General features: G+C 46.7%; 1 protein-coding gene across 3 annotated transcripts in view; it reads right to left on the bottom strand.

Moving 5' to 3' along the window:
• PARVB (parvin beta) overlaps positions 1–15,292 on the bottom strand; it is a 39,987-nt gene extending 24,695 nt beyond the window's left edge. Inside the window, exon 1 of one of the 3 annotated variants that reach the window (XM_083615923.1) lies at positions 14,841–15,292. In XM_083615923.1, coding sequence (XP_083472049.1) covers positions 14,841–14,955 — 115 coding nt within the window. In that variant the 5' untranslated portion in view covers positions 14,956–15,292. Of the gene's footprint in view, positions 1–2,167; positions 2,284–6,118; positions 6,259–14,840 lie in introns of those variants that run through there. The other 2 variants (XM_083615922.1, XM_083615924.1) reach the window with 2 other exon arrangements.
• Between the last annotated feature and the right edge of the window lie 2,289 nt (positions 15,293–17,581).

Below are 17,581 nucleotides of genomic sequence, written 5' to 3'. Positions count from 1 at the left end.
GACATTCCGTTGTTGCGCCCGTAACCTAGGTTTCAGGTTCCATTTAGCTCCTCGCTTTCATACCTCAGTTTCTAACACTGAGTGAAGAGGGCAAAAGTCTCCTAGGATGCTCTGCAGAGTGGGAAGGGAAGAGAGAACATGAGCTGTCAAGTGTTCACAGTGCTTTGTACTTCACACCAATTATTTGCTGCCCTAATTAGCACAAGCTGAATAAGGAGATTTAAATGGGAAAACAAGAGAGACTTTAGTTGGCCCATATAATGAGGCGCACAGCCATGTCTGAGTCCAGCAAGTTTGTTGGTTTAAAATTTCAGAAGTAAAGAGCAATCTATTCCTCTGAGTGGTGCATTAATAAAACCGCTAGCACATTTACAAAGGTAAGCAGGGTCTGGTATGGTTTCAAAATGGATGCTGAGGTGCACTGCAGTGTGTTGAACTAAATGATCCCTGGAGTCTCTTCCAAGTCTACAATTGTATGTTTCCATTTCTACGTTCAAACATCCACTCAGCTCTAACCTTCCTCTCCCATATATTGGACACTGGAGGGGGGCAGAGAGCAAAAACGCCGCCTTTTTCCTGCTGTTGGATTACTCGGGAGCAGAGAACATCTCCAACAATAACGGAACACCTCCATTTGCCCACATGCTGAATGGATGAGAATTATAATTCTTATAGCAGACACGCAACGTTTGTGCTGGACGCCAAAACCAAGTCCCCAGGGAATGAGCATACAATGATTTAACAGCAGGTTTCCTCATGACTGCACTCAAATGTGAGCTCATTCCAAATTATGGCAGGATATGAAGCATATCTGGATTCCTCAAGAATGAGGCACAGACCACAAAGCCAATCCTGCACTTTGCATGCGGGCCTTTTAAAATCCACTGGGCCTCCAAACAGCTTGCCAGATGAAGTTTGCAACTGGGGGTTCTGAATAAAATGAAGCTCCTTGTTTCTACAGCATAATTTTGCTAAAGAAACAGAAGCAAAATTGCCAACTATTATTTTATGGCACTGGTCAGCAAAACTGCATCCTGGCATGTAACCAGTAATGGGTTCGAAACGTTTGTAAACTTCAAAAATGGCCCAGCAAACATCCATTTTTTATCGATCCCACTCTGCCGATTTCAATGCTGTTTTCTTAGCAAGTCTAACTTTAGCTCCCTCAAAAGTGTTTTGCCTTGGAGCAATTGCTTCAAGCCCAAAAACTGCTTGAGGAGGGAAATACATGGAAAATGTTATGGCTATAAACTAAGACCAATGAAGGATTTCAAGGTGGTGTTTGCCAACTCTTTAACCAACTCCTGCTCCTATGCCTTGTTCTGCCAACATCAGAAGGCCAGAATGCTGTATTTTTCAGGTCCAGAGCCATGGGAGCAGATCTTTCTGCTCAGGTGGCAATCCTACGCATATAATATCAACAACTGCTGCAAACGTGATCATCACATCATGACGATGCGCGTTTAAATAGCCTTAGTTCTGGGTCCAACACCAGTGATATCTCTGCACTTGGACAGACTTGCACACACAGCTCTAGTTAACCTGAAGTGTTGTTGTTGTGCCAGCAAACAAAGAGTGCGGACGGAGCCAATCTAGCATCACTGCGCCACCGCAAAGCAGGCTCTCAGGCTCATATTACAACGCATTTTGATACAGTCGCAAGCTCATTTTCTATTGTTGAAATCAATGGCCTCGGTTTCTCTTCCCCTCCCGCCCCACCTTCAACTATTTGCATTCTCTGGAACAGATCATGTCCTGCATTTCCCAAACACCCCCATGGACTCGGAAGCTGGCAGAGAAACTAAAATGTGGAACTAAAAATAAATCATGCCCAATGATCCTCCCCATTCTGCAATTCAACAAAGAGCAGGCAGGTGTGGGGGAGAGAGAAAGAGAGAGAATATGCTCTGTCCTTAATTTTATTTTTTTTATTTTTAAATCCCACTTGCCAAGACTGCTGAGCTGTGCTCTATTTCTGAACTAAGCACTAAGCTGGCAAGGAGAGCATCAAATGTCCCAGTGAAGAAAACTCCCAAACCTCATCACATTACCACTTGCTCTGGGACGGAAAACTTAAGCTCACCGCCAGGAAATATTCCTCTTCCATGCAGGTAGTTCTAGAAGTTGGGGGGGGGGGGTGTTAGTGGAGAGTCACACATTTTCCTACCTCCCGTTTTCTTGCGTTTTTTACAAAGCAGGCCTGCCATTCCGGCCCCTTGGAATGTAAGGCTACGTATTGCTGCAGACCAGCCTTGGACAGTCCCAAATGTCTAAAAAGGAAGGAGGCAGATGGACAGGAACTGACCTGCAAGCCTGGGTTAATTTGGTCGCAGTGACATGGGAGGAGACGGCCGGGCAGCAGCAGTTGTGAGGGGTGGGAAGAGGAGGGTGGAAGAGAAGCACATGGCAGGGCAAAACGCACGAAGAACGGGCTGTCCGCACCACAGCCAAATCCTCCCCCACTTTCTCCAAGCCTGAACGGAGGGAGGAGGCCCTTCTCCTCTTGCTGCTGGTTTGTGAGGTAAGTCTGTCATTATGCCGTGTGGAGAGCCTGGCTCTGAGGGTTGCAAAGACCTCTGGGGTGCAAGAGCGCCTCTGCAACTGCGCCACATCACACTTTTACCTCCGTGGGATTTCCGGGTGTGGAGGCTGCCCAGGGCGCAAAAAACTGAGGGGAGGCTGTGCCTTTACCACAAGAGTCCCCCCCCCGGCTCCCCAGCCATAGCACCCCCTTTATTCCCCCACCCACATGCACCGAGATATCAACCATTTGCTGTAGGAGAAACCTACTTTTTATTCATCCATCCATTCATTCACTGCATTTATCTCTCTTTTTTCTCCAAGGAGCTCAAGGTGGTGTACAATGTGCTCCCCTTCTCCTTCAATCCCGCCAACAACCCTGTGAGATAGGCTAGGCTGAGAGACAGCGGCCCTCAAAGTCACCCAGTGGCCATGTGGGGAATGAAGGAGTGAATCTTTATTTGCATCAGCCATCGGCCATAGCCATAAAACAACAATACAATATACAAAGAATAGAAATAAAAATAAGAAGTCGATTATATAAAATACATTTTAGGGTTTGGGGCCATGTGGGGATTTGAACCCGTGTCTGCCAGGTCCTAGTCCAACCCTCTAACTATTACACCACTCAAGGGCACCAACCAACTCTCTGCCCCAGGTGTCCCCCAGTGGAAGGAGGAGGTTCAGCACCATCTGGACCAAGTTCAGGTTACAGCCTGCTGATTATGTCACACAGAATTCTGTGGGAGCCCTTAGGAACTGAGCCGGCTCCTTTCCTCCGCCCCAGCCAGCCTGGTCCATGGTCTGAAGCGATGGGACTTGGAGTCCAACAACATCTGGGGGTTGAGATGTTGATGACACCAGCAATTGTCTCTTGGAGATCAGTTTTGAATAATTTTAACATTGTGCGCTGCCCTGGAAATATTTACATTGAAGGGCAATATTTTTTATTTTAAAAATGAATAGATAATAAAATTATTTGCCATCACCACCTCACCAGGCTCCAATAACAGATGGATAAAGGAATGGCCGTCATGGGGCAACTGTCATGGTTCCTTCCTCTTTGTGTTATCATAACAGCACAGTAAGAATCCACAGGGAATTAGCCCTCAGATACCATTAATATGAGAAGTTGGCTACAGTGTGCTGCTGACAACCCCAAGGTTGCAGGTTCAATCCCCATATGGGATGGCTGCATATTCCTGCATTGAAGGGGGTTGGACTAGTTGATCTTCAGGGTCCCTTCCAACTCTACCATTCTATGTTTAAAAATTGCTTTTAACCCCTTCCCCCTTTTAATCACACCTTACAAAATACTCTTAGACAAACAAGTTGCAATTTCCCTGTCTACAGCAGACGAAAAACCCCAAAGTTCAAAGCCAGCAGCACTTTCAAGTTCGCTGCAGCCGCTTTCTAAATCCTAACAATCAGGTTTCTTCTTAATGGCCATCAGCAGTCTGGCTGCTTGGAAAAGGAAGCTGGATGATAACTGCTATTTAATTTTAGCTGCAGTTATTTCTGATCCAAGGTCTGAACCTCACAGTATTGGAAAACAGCAGCTGTCATGATGATGTTGAATAGAGCGGCTAATTATGGGACAGAGGACACAGTATCTTCCGCCTAAGTGAAGCCACAATGGTGCACTGCCCGGCTTTTAGGAGAGCATAAAGGATAGTTGCGGCTCTCTTGGAGAGTTGCAGTAGCGAACTTCCTGGCTGTGTCAAAGACAGTCTTGCAAAAAGGTCCCTCAAAGTAACCAGCCCTCTGTTGGGTTCTTTTCCAGCCCTCCTGCTGGCATGTGTCAGTCATTTCTGGCAGACAGGAGACAGGAGAGAAAGCAAGGACCAGCTCATCTGCCATGTTCAAAAGCTTCCCAGTCTGGTCACCTGGAGATTTTTACTCCTTGCAGGTAACCAGAAGAATTGAGATTTTTACAAACAGTAAATTCCATCAACTGACAACCTTTGCCTCATTTTTCTTCATTTGTAGAATGGAAACAGGTACCACCTCCATCCTGGAGAAACTTGAAATTGCAATTTGGGTACATGAGCAACACCCAGTGCAGTTTCTGTGCTTCTTTGTACCTTTCTGTGTCTCCGAATTGGCTGGCCATTGCTTCCAAAGCACTTTCAGATCCAGGAAGAGCTACATCCAGTGGAAGACTCGCTTCTTTGTATGCAGATTGAAGGTCAAGGCATAATTATGACAGAGGGCTATACAATGGTACCTCGGGTTACATACGCTTCAGGTTACATACACTTCAGGTTACAGACTCTGCTAACCCAGAACTAGTACCTCGGGTTAAGAACTTTGCTTCAGGATGAGAGCAGAAATTGTGCTCCAGTGGCACAGCAGCAATGGGAGGCCCCATTAGCTAAAGTGGTGCTTCAGCTTAAGAACAGTTTCAGGTTAAGAACAGACCTCCAGAACGAATTAAGTACTTAACCCGAGGTACCACTGTATACATATAATTTTGTGTTTTATTATGATTATTACTGGTGTCATTTTTATGTTTCTTATTTCTCTGTTCCTTTCTTCTCCTCCTTCTTTCTTTTCCCCTTTCTTGTTCTATCTCTCCTCTCTTTCTTATCTTTTTGATTCTATCTGTTCTAGAAACTATTTTTATTGGATTGTGAAAACTTTAATAAATATCTGTGGGGGGAGGGAGGAAGTCAGCCTGGTGCCCTCCAAATGTTGAGAGACTATTATCCTAACATTGCTGGCCATGCTGCCTGCAGCGGCTGAGAGCTGGAGTCCAACAGCAGCTGGAGGGCACCATTCTGGCAATAGCATGCCCCCCCTTCTTCAAACCCCTCTTTTCCCATGAGGCCCTTGGCATGGACATCTCAGTCCCCATCTGCCACCTGCAATAAGGCTTAGATTGATACAACGGCACTTTCTCATATCCATCCTTATTACCTGTGCTGCTTTCTTTCCCCCTTTGCCTAACCCTCAGGCAAAATCTACTAGTCTGTAAGCTCCTCAGGGCAGAGCCCTTTCATTTGGCGGTGTCACTCTGGAAACTGCCGCGGACGTTGGTGGTAACAGTTATCGTCGTTCAGACTTATAAATCCATTGGCTCATGACTGAAGTATCAAGAGTTGAATTCCATTTGTGAACAAACTACCACAGATCAAAACTCCACAAAGTGATCACTTTGCCCATTTTCATTTTCCCCTCTTAACCTCCAAAACACAAGGGGGGGGCTGTTTAAGAGCCAGTGATGAGCAAACTGCGCCTCCATGACACCAGCCAACAACCCAAAGCACATTCAGCCCGGTTTTATCAAATTAACTCTGTATCTTGAATGCAGTAAGCACCCTCAGCTCCCTATTCTTTTATATTCCCAACAAGCTGGGCATATGTTAGGATTAGTTCTCCCCAAGGATTATAGCTGGTGGCTCTTATAAATAAGCTGTTTTGATCAAGTTCACCAGTTCAGCAACAGCAGCAGATCCATTCAACCTGGAAAAGCCCCATGTTTCCAACAGAACATCTTTGTCTAGATGTGCTGCAAAGGAACACATATCTACACTGCAACGGCTTAAAAGCAAAAGGAAGGAGGAGAAATAAATCATTACAAGGCCACAGAACTCACTGCTAAAAAGGATGGTCAATCCAAGGTCAGGGAGAAAGGACCAAAGTTGATTCCACCCCTGCTTCAGTTTGCAGCAGTCCAACTGCAATGCATTACTTGCAACATCTTGGGTAATTGTTAAGAATCTGAAGGATAGGCACAGTTTGGGGAACACAAGTGACTGTGCAGGAAGGCTAGGCAGAAGATGATAAAACATGCTCCACCCTTCTCCTGTTTATGTGCATTTCCCCCCAGCAAGCTGCAACCAGCTAGGCCTGGCAAGTTTGGGAATAATGGCCTGGCTTGCACATATGATAAGCCACGGCTGATTTCGCCAAAGTGTAATTTGTCTGAATGCCTGAACCCATCCAAGAGGCTAACCATGGCTTGCTTTCTGGCAGCAAAGCACAATGTTAAGCCATGGTTTGCTGTTGGCTTATGAGCCATGGCTTGTTTTCTAACAATGCCTTGGTGTTATGTCCAAATCCAACAGCCTTGCTGAACCATGGTTAGGCCACCAGAGATGTTCACCAGGATACAGCAGCTGGAAAAGAAAGCAATGGCATTGCGCCATGGGTTTTGCTATGCTATGCTAGTTACCTGGGAAGGCACAGCTTTTAATAATAATAATAATAATAATAATAATAATAATAATGCCTGTGTATAATGAAATTAAACGAGCCTCCGTCCCACCCCCAAACACTCAATCTCTTCTCAAACAACACACCACCTCGCAAGTCAATTTCGCTATGTTATTTTTTGTTCAGCAGCCCAACAGCCCATGGATAGAAGCTATTTTTTAGCCTGTTGGTACAGCTGATTATTCTATGTCTCCTGCCCAAGGGTAGAAGATTAAAGAAGTGATGGCCGGGGTGTGAGTCATCCCTGAGAATTTTTCTCACTCTCCTAAGGCAACAATCCCTTGCGATGTCATCTAGCGGACTAGATGCTAAAACCAAGAAAAGACCAGTAAAACACGGGCTCCCCTAGTTAGTAAACTGGGTTATTTAATTTCCTCAAGATCCCCAAATGTCTGAATGGCATTAGTAGGAATTTATGTAGAAAATAAATCTCACTGAGCCTGGGATAAAATAAGAGAGCTGTAGAATTTTCTTTCACGGTTCTGGACACACACACACACACACACACCCCCCGTTACTTTCTTACACTTTCCAAGTTCCTTTCTTGGCAGGAGAGTTTTCGAGCAAATTACCACTGCAGTACATTCTCCAAATGCAGCAGAGCAGTTTGAAAATTATTTCAGGCATAACAGCAACTGTCTTCCCAGTGAAGCTTAGACATTATTTCCAGACAAAGTGAGCAGATGGTGAAGTTGAGGACTTAGCAAAAGGGTGAAAGATGTATCCCAACAGAAGAGCCAGGAAGAAGTACACACAACCAGTCTATTCAGAAAACAAGTGAGCAGAAGCAAGCCTTGAGCTCACAGCATCCCAATTCCCTTTTCCCTATGCTTGAGGGGGGTTAAAAGCTCCCTATCTTGATGTGGAGCAAACCATCATTTGATGGGTGTAGTCCTAAACACACTCCTGCGAAGAAGCCCTACTGAACACAATGAGACTTAATTATGAGTAAACATGCATAAATGGCTTCCTCCAGTTCTATTGAATTGGGTTTTTAGCAATGTGACATAGAATAGCTCCCAGGTTCAGTCTCTGCAGCATATTTACTAACTCTCCACTATTCTACTGTAACCAGGGGAAGCCACAGAAAGACTCTGCCCAAGCCAGCTTCTGAAAGTTTCTCTCTAAGCTTCGGAAAGTCTCTTTCTGTGCTTTGGGTTTCGTAGTTTAACTCTTCAAATTGTAACTTGTAAAAGGCAGGTGTTTACCCAAAGGTCTCCAAATTGCGTGCCCAATTTTGAATCATGCCTTTCTAATCCCAAAGTTGCATTAAGATAGAGGACAATGAAATTTCAAAATGCATTTGAACTACTGTATTAGCCTTCTCCCACAATATACACACTTTAGTATAGTGGAATTTTAACATAGATAGAGGTGTTTGTGTGTGTGTGTGTGTGTGTGTGTGTGTGTGTGTGTGTGTTTTATAGCCAAGGAACTTCTGCGGAATTTTCCACTATGTGGTTAAAAGAAAAGAAGGGAGAAAATTATCTCAGTGAAACCAGAGACAAAATGCTTCCTTTCTCATACACACACACTCACACTTAAAATACAGCACATCTTTGTGTCCAACAGAAAGAAACTCTCAATATACAGCTTAAACTACCCATGCTAATTTTGTCATTAATGGTTGGGGATTATCCCGGGTAATATCCTTCTAAGGTTATTCCAATTTATCCTCACAACAGCCAACGAGGTAAATATGGTAGAAATTTGGAGACTGGCCCAAGGTCACCATATACACTTCATAGCTAATCAAGGATTTGAACCCAGGTCTCCCGATCCAAGTCTAGCATTCTATCTGCTATGCTTACGCAAAAGCTTGCAGTGCTGAGAAGCCCAAGCAATTTGCTAAGTCTGTAAATGGAAGATGCCTCAGTGCTGTATTTCAAACTAAATACTGTCCATGCTTCATCAATACTCATCAAAACAACCCCCTTTGTAGACTCTCTACATGCCATCTCTTCATGGCCAGGTATCTCTCACCAGGTCTGGTAAAACGTGGCCTCTGCTGTGCCACATCAGGCTGTACCGTGTCAGGTGGGGGGGGCAATGTCTCAGGGACTCTGTATGTTCAAAAGCACTTTTTACTTTAACATTACTTTGCATCCGAGATGTAGAAGCTGTGGCCATCCAGAAGATGTTGGACTACAACTCCCATCATCCCTGGTCCTTGATTCTGCTGCACCAGGCAAAAATGTTTCTTTCTAACCAGGCCTTTTATGGCCTTTTAAAAGTGTTTCTGGAAGTGGAGGTTATTGGTTTTCATTTGACCCCATAATTCTCAATCTCAGGTAGAGTGGTTAGTGCTGGACCAGGACCTGGGAGACCAGGACTCAACTCCCCACTCAGCCATGAAGTCCACTGGGTGACATCGGACAAGACACTGTCTCCATCGCTCTATCCTATCTCACAGGCTGTTGTGAAGATAAAATGAAAAGGACATAAGCTATGGGCATCCCCTTGAGCTCCTTGGAAGAAAGGTGTGATAGAAATGTAGCCGCAGCAGCAGCAGCATCCAAGCGTAACAAAGCCTGCAGTTGCTTTTGTTCACATGCACCCTTTGCAAACCCTCCTCTTTTGCCATTGCCACCTCCCTCTCTGCTTTTGGCATGCCTTGTGTTTCCCCGCTTAACAACTTCAACAGCCTAAACCCAAATTCAGCCTCGTTGGTTAAGCTACTCCTATCAAAAGAAAAGAAGAAAGCACAATGCTGCTTACTAAGGAAGTCCACTTTGTTCCCAGCTAATTAAAGAAGCAGCATCAATTCAGCTGAGAAGATTCCGCTAGCCAAAAAGCTGCGCTCATAACACAACCTGGCAAAACAACAGCCAAACTCAGCAGAACCCAGCACACTTGGCAGTTGCTGAGTGCAGCAATAAATTCACAGGAAGCAGGATCCAGCATTATGGACTGTGCGTGCTCGGTTACAAGGCAAACTTTTACAACCCAAGAAGGACCTTCACATAAACAACACAACATTCACCTGTTGTTCCATTCAGCTTTCAAATTAGACTGTTTCACACTGTAGCAGGAAACCCGCCCCCCATCATTCAGTTTGTACAAACTTCACACACACTCACACTCACACACTACATGCGCTACGCTTCTGTTATAAATTCATAGAAAATCAACCATGCATCGGATTTGCATTGTTCTACTTTTATTTTACTCCATGAAGGAAGGACTACAAAATGGCGAAGATTTGATACAGGGCACCATAATCCCTTCACCATCCCAGCACATCCACAGGAGCCCTGCCCAGTTGCTATGCCAACCCTGATGGTCCTAGACAGAAGACAATCAAGATCACAAAGAACTTGCATATGGGAGTGGATTCAGCATGGACTGGAACAAAGGACAATGATCAGATCTTCCCTCAGGGGGCAGGAAACTGCAACTACCTTTTGTCTTCAGAAAATGACTCATGGGGAGGAGGAGAAGGGAACCAGCCAGGTGACAGGACACTCAGGTTACCACCACAACTCCTCCCTCAACCCCTCCTTTCTGTAATGTATGCATGATGTTTCTGGGGGTGGGCTTGACCTAGAGGATGGGAATTTCAAAAGTTTTTATAAGGTCTTGCACACCATTTTTCTGTGTCTTTCCTCTCACCTGCAAGTGAGGGGAGCATCCTGTTGCAACAGCCAATAAAGGCCAAGCCTACAGGCTGCTGATTTGCTCCAATTTACTCTGGTTGGTGTCTTTACTTTTTGTCCAAGGGAGCCCTCGGATTTTTCCGGTAACAACACAAACCTTTACTCTACAAGCAAGAGGTCACATTTAAGGTATACAACTGAAGTGTGAATTGCCTGCCTTGGGACTCTCTGGAAAGGAAAGATCAGGGAAGATCTTCTATAAAGACAAAGGGTTCCAAAGATGGTCATGGCACAGTAATTTTAAATGCATGTGCATGGACACCACAGTAATACATGGGGAAACAGTTAGTGCAAGAGTGGGAGGCCATAGACAGGGATCTCCTGGGAGATCTCTGGCTAACGTACAGTAAATAGGCAAAGATTTCTGGCTCCCAATTGTTTGACAATGGCAACAAGAAAATGAATCCCAAATGGAAATTAATCAGCTGAAACAAAGAAAAGTCAAGGAACGGATTTGTGGGCAGAAGGACTGTGGACCCAGGTCCATCCTGGCACTCAAAGCAAAGCCCTCTGCTCAGCAGCTGCTCAAACACACCCAGCTCTTTAATCCGGAGTGTTTATCTTCCGCACCTGGCTCTTATTGCTGGATCATAAGGTTCTTTCAAATAAAACACAAAGTAGATCCCGCAAGCCTGAGTCAGTGGGTCATGAGAAACAAACATTAAAGAATCTTGTGTTGACTGCTCTGGTCAATTTGCTGCCTTCCCACTGAGGACCAATAATTCCTCTGCAACTGTGTATGAGGCCCATTGTGTTCATACAATCACTCACCCTACCCTCAGCTGATACCTTTCTACGGCCTAGGTGCATGGGTAGGCAAACTAAGGCCCAGGGGCCAGGGCCAGCCCAGTCGCCTTCTCAATCCGGCTTGCGGACGGTCCAGGAATCAGTGTGTTTTCACATGAGTAGAATGTGTGCTTTTATTTAGAATGCATCTCTGGGTTATTTGTGGGGCATAGGAATTCATTCTCCCCCCCCCAAAAAAATATAGTCCAGCCCCCCACAAGGTCTGAGGGACAATGGACCGGCACCCTGCTGAAAAAGTTTGCTGATGCCCAGGGCATCAGAAAGGGCACAAAGGCCAAACTGACTCACCAGCATTGGTCTGCATGGGAAACTGAACAACAGATTAATGGCCAATAACCTTGAGCGGGTCTTTCCATCACTGCTGGCAAGCACTGGATCAAATTAAGCCCCAGCTCTAAGCACATCATTTTACAGCTTGGGAACAGATGATCTAGAGAAAACAGCTGCAAACCTTTGCATTTTAAAATGTTAATAATGAAAGGAAATGTGGCAAGCTAGGAAGTCCGGCAGGAAAGGGAGGGGGAAGGGAAGCAACTTCCTTTGATCCACATTGGGAAGCGATGCGCTTGTGTTTATCTTCTTGAAAACTACAGTTCTCAGCATGCTTACAATGGAGTAAGTCCTCCTGTACGCAGTGGGACTTAATTTCCAAGGAAACGTGTTTAAGGTCAGGCTCCATCAGGGTGCCATCCTAAACACGTCCCTGGAAAATCTGCAGAATTTTTCCCAGGTAAATATCCTAATTCAGATGCCATCTTGGGCAGCCTTTGGTGCATGCCATGAAACTGGTTCCATGCTTAAAGTTCAACTGTTCTACTTGCAAAGCTCACATGCTGGTGCCATGCTCCCCTGGCACACGCTCCCTGGGACGAAAACACTAAGCGTAGGCAAGGAAGTCCAGGAAACAGATGAGTTTTCTTACAAGGCATTACATTTAAATAGGACCTAAGTGCTCCACTGTTAAGTTCATTTAAAATGAGTTGTTTTAATAGCCATTCAAAAGAATGCTGGTAACACTTCCCCAATCTTTTACATCAAAGCCAAGAACATTTTTGATCAGCTCAGAAATCAAAACAGACACAACTGAAGGAAGTGACTGCTGGATTTCCTGCCAGTTGACTGCAGCTTAGTCCTCATGTGTTCATTGCAACATTTTTCTAAACCCTGTGTAACTTTCACAACAACAAACTCAACTTATGACTTGGAAATTTATTAATAATTTGTTCCCTACCCATCTGAATGGGTTGCCTCAGCCACTCTGGGCAGCTTCCCTCAAAGTAAGTTGCTCCTTCTAACTCAGGACGGTCTACTCTACCCGCTGACCAACAGGAGTCCTCCAGGGCTTCAGGCAGGAGTCTATCCCAGTACACCAAGGACTGAATCTGGGACCTTCTGTCTGCAAGACACTTATCAGATCTGCTGGCATCACAATTACCTCGTATGAATGGGGAATGTGCCCTAAAAGACACCCAATGCCCCCCTGTTTCTTCACATTGAACTTCCAAATAAACATGAATAGGACTGGGAGGTGTAAGCCACTTTTCCCCCTGTGAACAGCTTTGAGAACAGATTTACTTGTGAAAAAAGTTGCATATAAATACCTTGGAGCTGGGGAGGTGGAGAGAAAATACCACTAGCCTATACAATGGTGGATTAGCATCCAGTTTCTGGTGTGCAGTGAACCACATTTCAAGACAGAGTAGAGCCATTTTTGTGGAGTTGGGTTTAGCTCAAGGGTAGTGGTGCTGTGGGTTAAACCGCAGAGCCTAGGACTTGCCAATCAGAAGGTTGGCGGTTCGAATCCCCGCGACGGGGTGAGCTCCCATTGCTCGGTCCCTGCTCCTGCCAACCTAGCAGTTTGAAAGCACGTCAAAGTGCAAGTAGATAAATAGGTACCGCTCCAGTGGGAAGGTAAACGGCGCTTCCGTGCGCTGCTCTGGTTCGCCAGAAGCGGCTTAGTCATACTGGTCACATGACCCGGAAGCTGTACTCCGGCTCCCTCGGCCAATAAAGCGAGATGAGTGCTGCAACCCCAGAGTCGGTCACAACTGGACCTAATGGTCAGGGGTCCCTTTACCTTTATCTTTTTGACAAGCAACCCGTGCTTAAATCCCCATCAGGTGGTAGTAAGATGCAATGAGATTTAGCTCAGGGATAGGAAATCTCTGGCCCTCAGGTATGTCCAATGGTGAGGAGAGCTGTAGTTGTGCAACGCGGCTGCCTCCTCCAGCAAGGACTCCTTCAGACAAGCGGTTTGTTGAGCATCCATCCCCATTTGTTTGCACAAAGTCTGTGCAGAGGTTAAATCATATTTGCTGTTTATTGAGCACTTGTTCCAATTTCTGGGGTGGTTAAGAAATACATCCATTTAAATACGTCTCAGCTACAATGTGAAATTAGTCAAAGGATTCTGATTTACTAATGTAAGGATTTCAAGGAATGGCTTGTTCAATGCTTCCCTTCCCTCTAAAGAGAGGGTGGGAACCCTCCCCCCTCCCCCCTCCCCTTATTCTAGGCCCTCACACTATATGTGTGCGAGTCTGCTAACCTCTTGCATACTTTGATAAGTTGTCTCTCTCCACTAATCATGACCTATATTTGAAGCACCAAGTTGCCACATTCCTTTCCCCGAATGTGCTTCCATCTGTGCCTTTAGCAGCAACAATAAAAAAAAGTTTTTCATTGGATGGGTGACCATGTGTTGAGATTCCGGCACTGCAAGGGGTTGGACTAGATGACCCTAGGGGTCCCTCCCAACTCTATGATTCTATGATACCATAGAAGGAAAAGCTTCCCCTGCCATTTCTGCCTGCAGTGCACCTATCAAAGCCATGGAAGCCCTCCAGAGAAGGGTGGGGACCTGTCTCGCCCCTCGCAAATCACCAATAATATCATTTCTTGATCACCTTTACAACAACCGTGTGCGGGAGAAAGGCATCATTACAGTGGTACCTCGGGTTAAGTACTTAATTTGTTCTGGAGGTCCGTACTTAACCTGAAACTGTTCTTAACCTGAAGCACCGCTTTAGCTAATGGGGCCTCCTGCTGCCGCTGCACGATTTCTGTTCTCATCCTGAAGCAAAGTTCTTAACCTGAAGCACTATTTCTGGGTTAGCGGAGTCTGTAACCTGAAGCGTATGTAACCCGAGGTACCGCTGTATTCCCAAATTGAAAAGGCAGGAAGATACAGGGGTTTACAAACAGAGCTACCCGTTTGCAGCAGAAGTGAGATCTGAGCTGCTCCTCCAAGGGGAGCCCGTTGCGCCAGCTGGCACCGTCATCTGGCACAACTCTACCCCGCGCATCACCCCACGGAAGCCTCGCTCGTCTTACAGGAGACAGAAGAGAACTCCCGGGGAACTTCTCCTCAGCCCCTTCCCCTTGCATTGTCCCCGGCTACCTCCACGAGAAACCAGCCGCGCCGCCAGGAAAGTTTCCAGACAACTGGAAATCATCAGAGGGCGGCGGGCTGGGCTGGGAGCTCGGCATTCCGAGCGGAGAGGCAGCGCGCAGCCGCGATCCTATGCCACGAGCCCGGGCTGCGCGAGTCCCCCCGCCCCCCACGGAAGGCCGCCTGGTCTTCCTCCTCCTCCTCCTCGTCGCCCTCCGGGCCCCCCGCCCTCCCGGCGCCCCGCTCACCCTCTCGGGCTTTCTTCTTCCTGGCCAGCGTCCCGCCGAGCTTGCCCAGGAAGGACTCGTCCTTCTTCATCCTGTGCGGCCGCAGGGTGGGCGAGCGCACCGGCGTGGAGGACATGGGCGCGCCCGGGGCGGCGAGGGGGCGAGGCGCGGAGGGAGGGCGCCCGGAGGCCCGCAGCGGCGCCGGCAGCCGGGAGACACGCAGCCCGCCGCGGGGCGCAACGGGAGGGGAGGCGGGGCGCGCGCGCGCAAGGGCGCATCCCCGGCGGGGCCGGAGGGTCTGCCCGGAGAGCGCAGCGCCCGCCGGTGGCGCGGGAGGCCGAGGGGCGGGTCCGGCGGCAGGAGGGGCGGGACGGGCGAGCGGGCGAGGCTGCTCTGTCGCCGGCAAAGGCTTGCCTTCGAGGGGAAGCAAACGCCGTAACAAAGAGTAACGGGAGGGGGAGTGCCTCTGAGCACGTGCCTCGCTGGAGAAGGGCCACCACCGCTCTCTTTAACAAGAAAAGAGAACTAAACCCAGGTCGGTGGTTCTTCTGGGCATGTGCCGAGTGCCAGTCTGCCGTGAGAAGGGGAAAGACGGAGCGAGTGCCCCACAAAAGGAATGCTGGACTGCCCTTGCGCGCGCGCAACGTTTCTCTTCTTCCGCAGTGGCAAAACTATTCAGAAGGATGTCGCCGATGAAAATAGGGACATCCTGTTGTCGTTGTTGTTGTTGTCACCCCATCCCTCGGACTGGGATGCCCCAGGCACTCTGGGCAGCTTCCAACAAATATAGAAACATAATAATAATAATAATAATAATAATAATAATAATAATAATAATAATAATAATTTATTATTTATACCCCGCCCATCTGGCTGGGCCTCCCCAGCCACTCTGGGCGGCTTCCATAAAAACCAAAAATACAGTAAAATATCACACGTTAAAAACTTCCCTGAACAGGGCTGCCTTCAGATGTCTTCTGAATGTCAGGTAGTTGTTTATCGCTTTGACATCTGCTGGAAGGGCGTTCCACAGGGCGGGCGCCACTACCGAGAAGGCCCTCTGCCTGGTTCCCTGTAGCTTTGCTTCTCGCAATGAGGGAACCGCCAGAAGGCCCTCGGCGCTGGACCTCAGCGTCCGGGCAGAATGATGGGGGTGGAGACGCTCCTTCAGGTATACTGGACCGAGGCCGTTTAGGGCTTTAAAGGTCAGCACCAACACTTTGAATTGTGCTCGGAAACGTTAAATAAAACATTTAAAGAACTTCCCTATTCAGGGCTGCCTTCAGATGTCTTCTAAGGTTGTCTAATCACTTGGGGAGGGTATCGAAACACCACCTAGTGAGGCCTGACAAGTGTTCGCGTCACCCTTTTCCCACACCGTTTGGTAATGGTATGACCCATGCAAAATATCATTTCACAATATGTAGCAGTGACACACATTATATGTGTGTGTGATTCCTTGGAGGTTTTTAAGCAGAGTTTGGATGGCCATCAGTCATGGTGGTTGGTGGTGGTTTCTGCATTGCAGGGGGTTGGACTAGATGACCCTTGGGATTCCTACCAACTCTACAATCATCATGAAGCTGCATGCTTATCAACATAGCGTTTCTTGCCTTTGCCAAAGCTGTAGATAATGTGAACAGAACAAGGAAAATATCCGTTAGAATGCAACAAATGTAGCTATCCAAATTTCTTATGACAAGGAAGTGACTGGGATATCACCAGTCTTATTGCTAGGAAAATGAGGCTCATTCCCAAGATGGTAGGGGAAATGAGATTTAGAGTGTTGTGTGGAACGCAGTTGCATGTGTGCCATGGGCACCTATTGGACAGCACCTGTTACATCACCAGTGGTGAGCAATGCATTTTTCTCCACCTACTAATGCCAGGTATATTGCTTGTGACTCTAATACCAGTGGCCACCTTGCAAAGAGGAAACCTGCGTATTGCCTTCCTTGCACTGCTTCTTTCCTGTTCAAGCTTTAGAAGATTCTCCTTCTCAATCGTCATCACCTCCCATCTCCATCACTGCTAGTACTATAGTCAAAACAAAATTTTTTTTTTCCTTCCAGTAGCACCTTAAAGACCAACTAAGTTAGTTCTTGGTATGAGCTTTCGTGTGCATGCACACTTCTTCAGATACACAGTGTGCATGCACACGAAAGCTCATACCAAGAACTAACTTAGTTGGTCTTTAAGGTGCTACTGGAAGGAAAAAAAATTTTTTTGTTTTGACTATGGCAGACCAACACGGCTACCTATCTGTAACTGCTAGTACTATGTTAGCTATTCTGAGCTGTTTGAATGGGACCACTGCCAAGGCCTCAGGATCATCTTAACAGAAAATAAATTATGGTGATGCATAGAAGAAAAGTCACAGTAAACTGAAATTAACTGGAATTATACAATTATTGCTAAAATCAAAGAATGCACATACTGTGCATCATTACTGGACTAATACAGATATCTGGTTAGCATCTGTGAGAACAGGATGCTGGACTAGATGGATCATTAGCCTGATCCAGCATTTTCTTACTATATAACTGGATAATATAATTAAAAGCTTAAGAGTGCATTTGCCATCATATAAAGATGAGACACAATGCACCGAGCTTTCCCTGCCTTTAGAGAGTCAAAGGTGCTCCTGTAACTGAAGAGCAGCCCTGGCTGGGCCTAGCTGTTGCTTCTCTTTGCAAGTCACCCACACCGTAGAAAGTGTAGGGCTTGTGTCAAGTGAAGATGAGTGAGACACCAAGCATTTA

The sequence above is a fragment of the Podarcis filfolensis genome, assembly GCF_964270895.1.
Source record: "Podarcis filfolensis genome assembly, chromosome: 5".
NCBI lineage: Eukaryota > Metazoa > Chordata > Lepidosauria > Squamata > Lacertidae > Podarcis > Podarcis filfolensis.
Note: the sequence above shows the minus strand (reverse complement) of the source record. Positions and strands in the feature narration are given on the sequence as shown.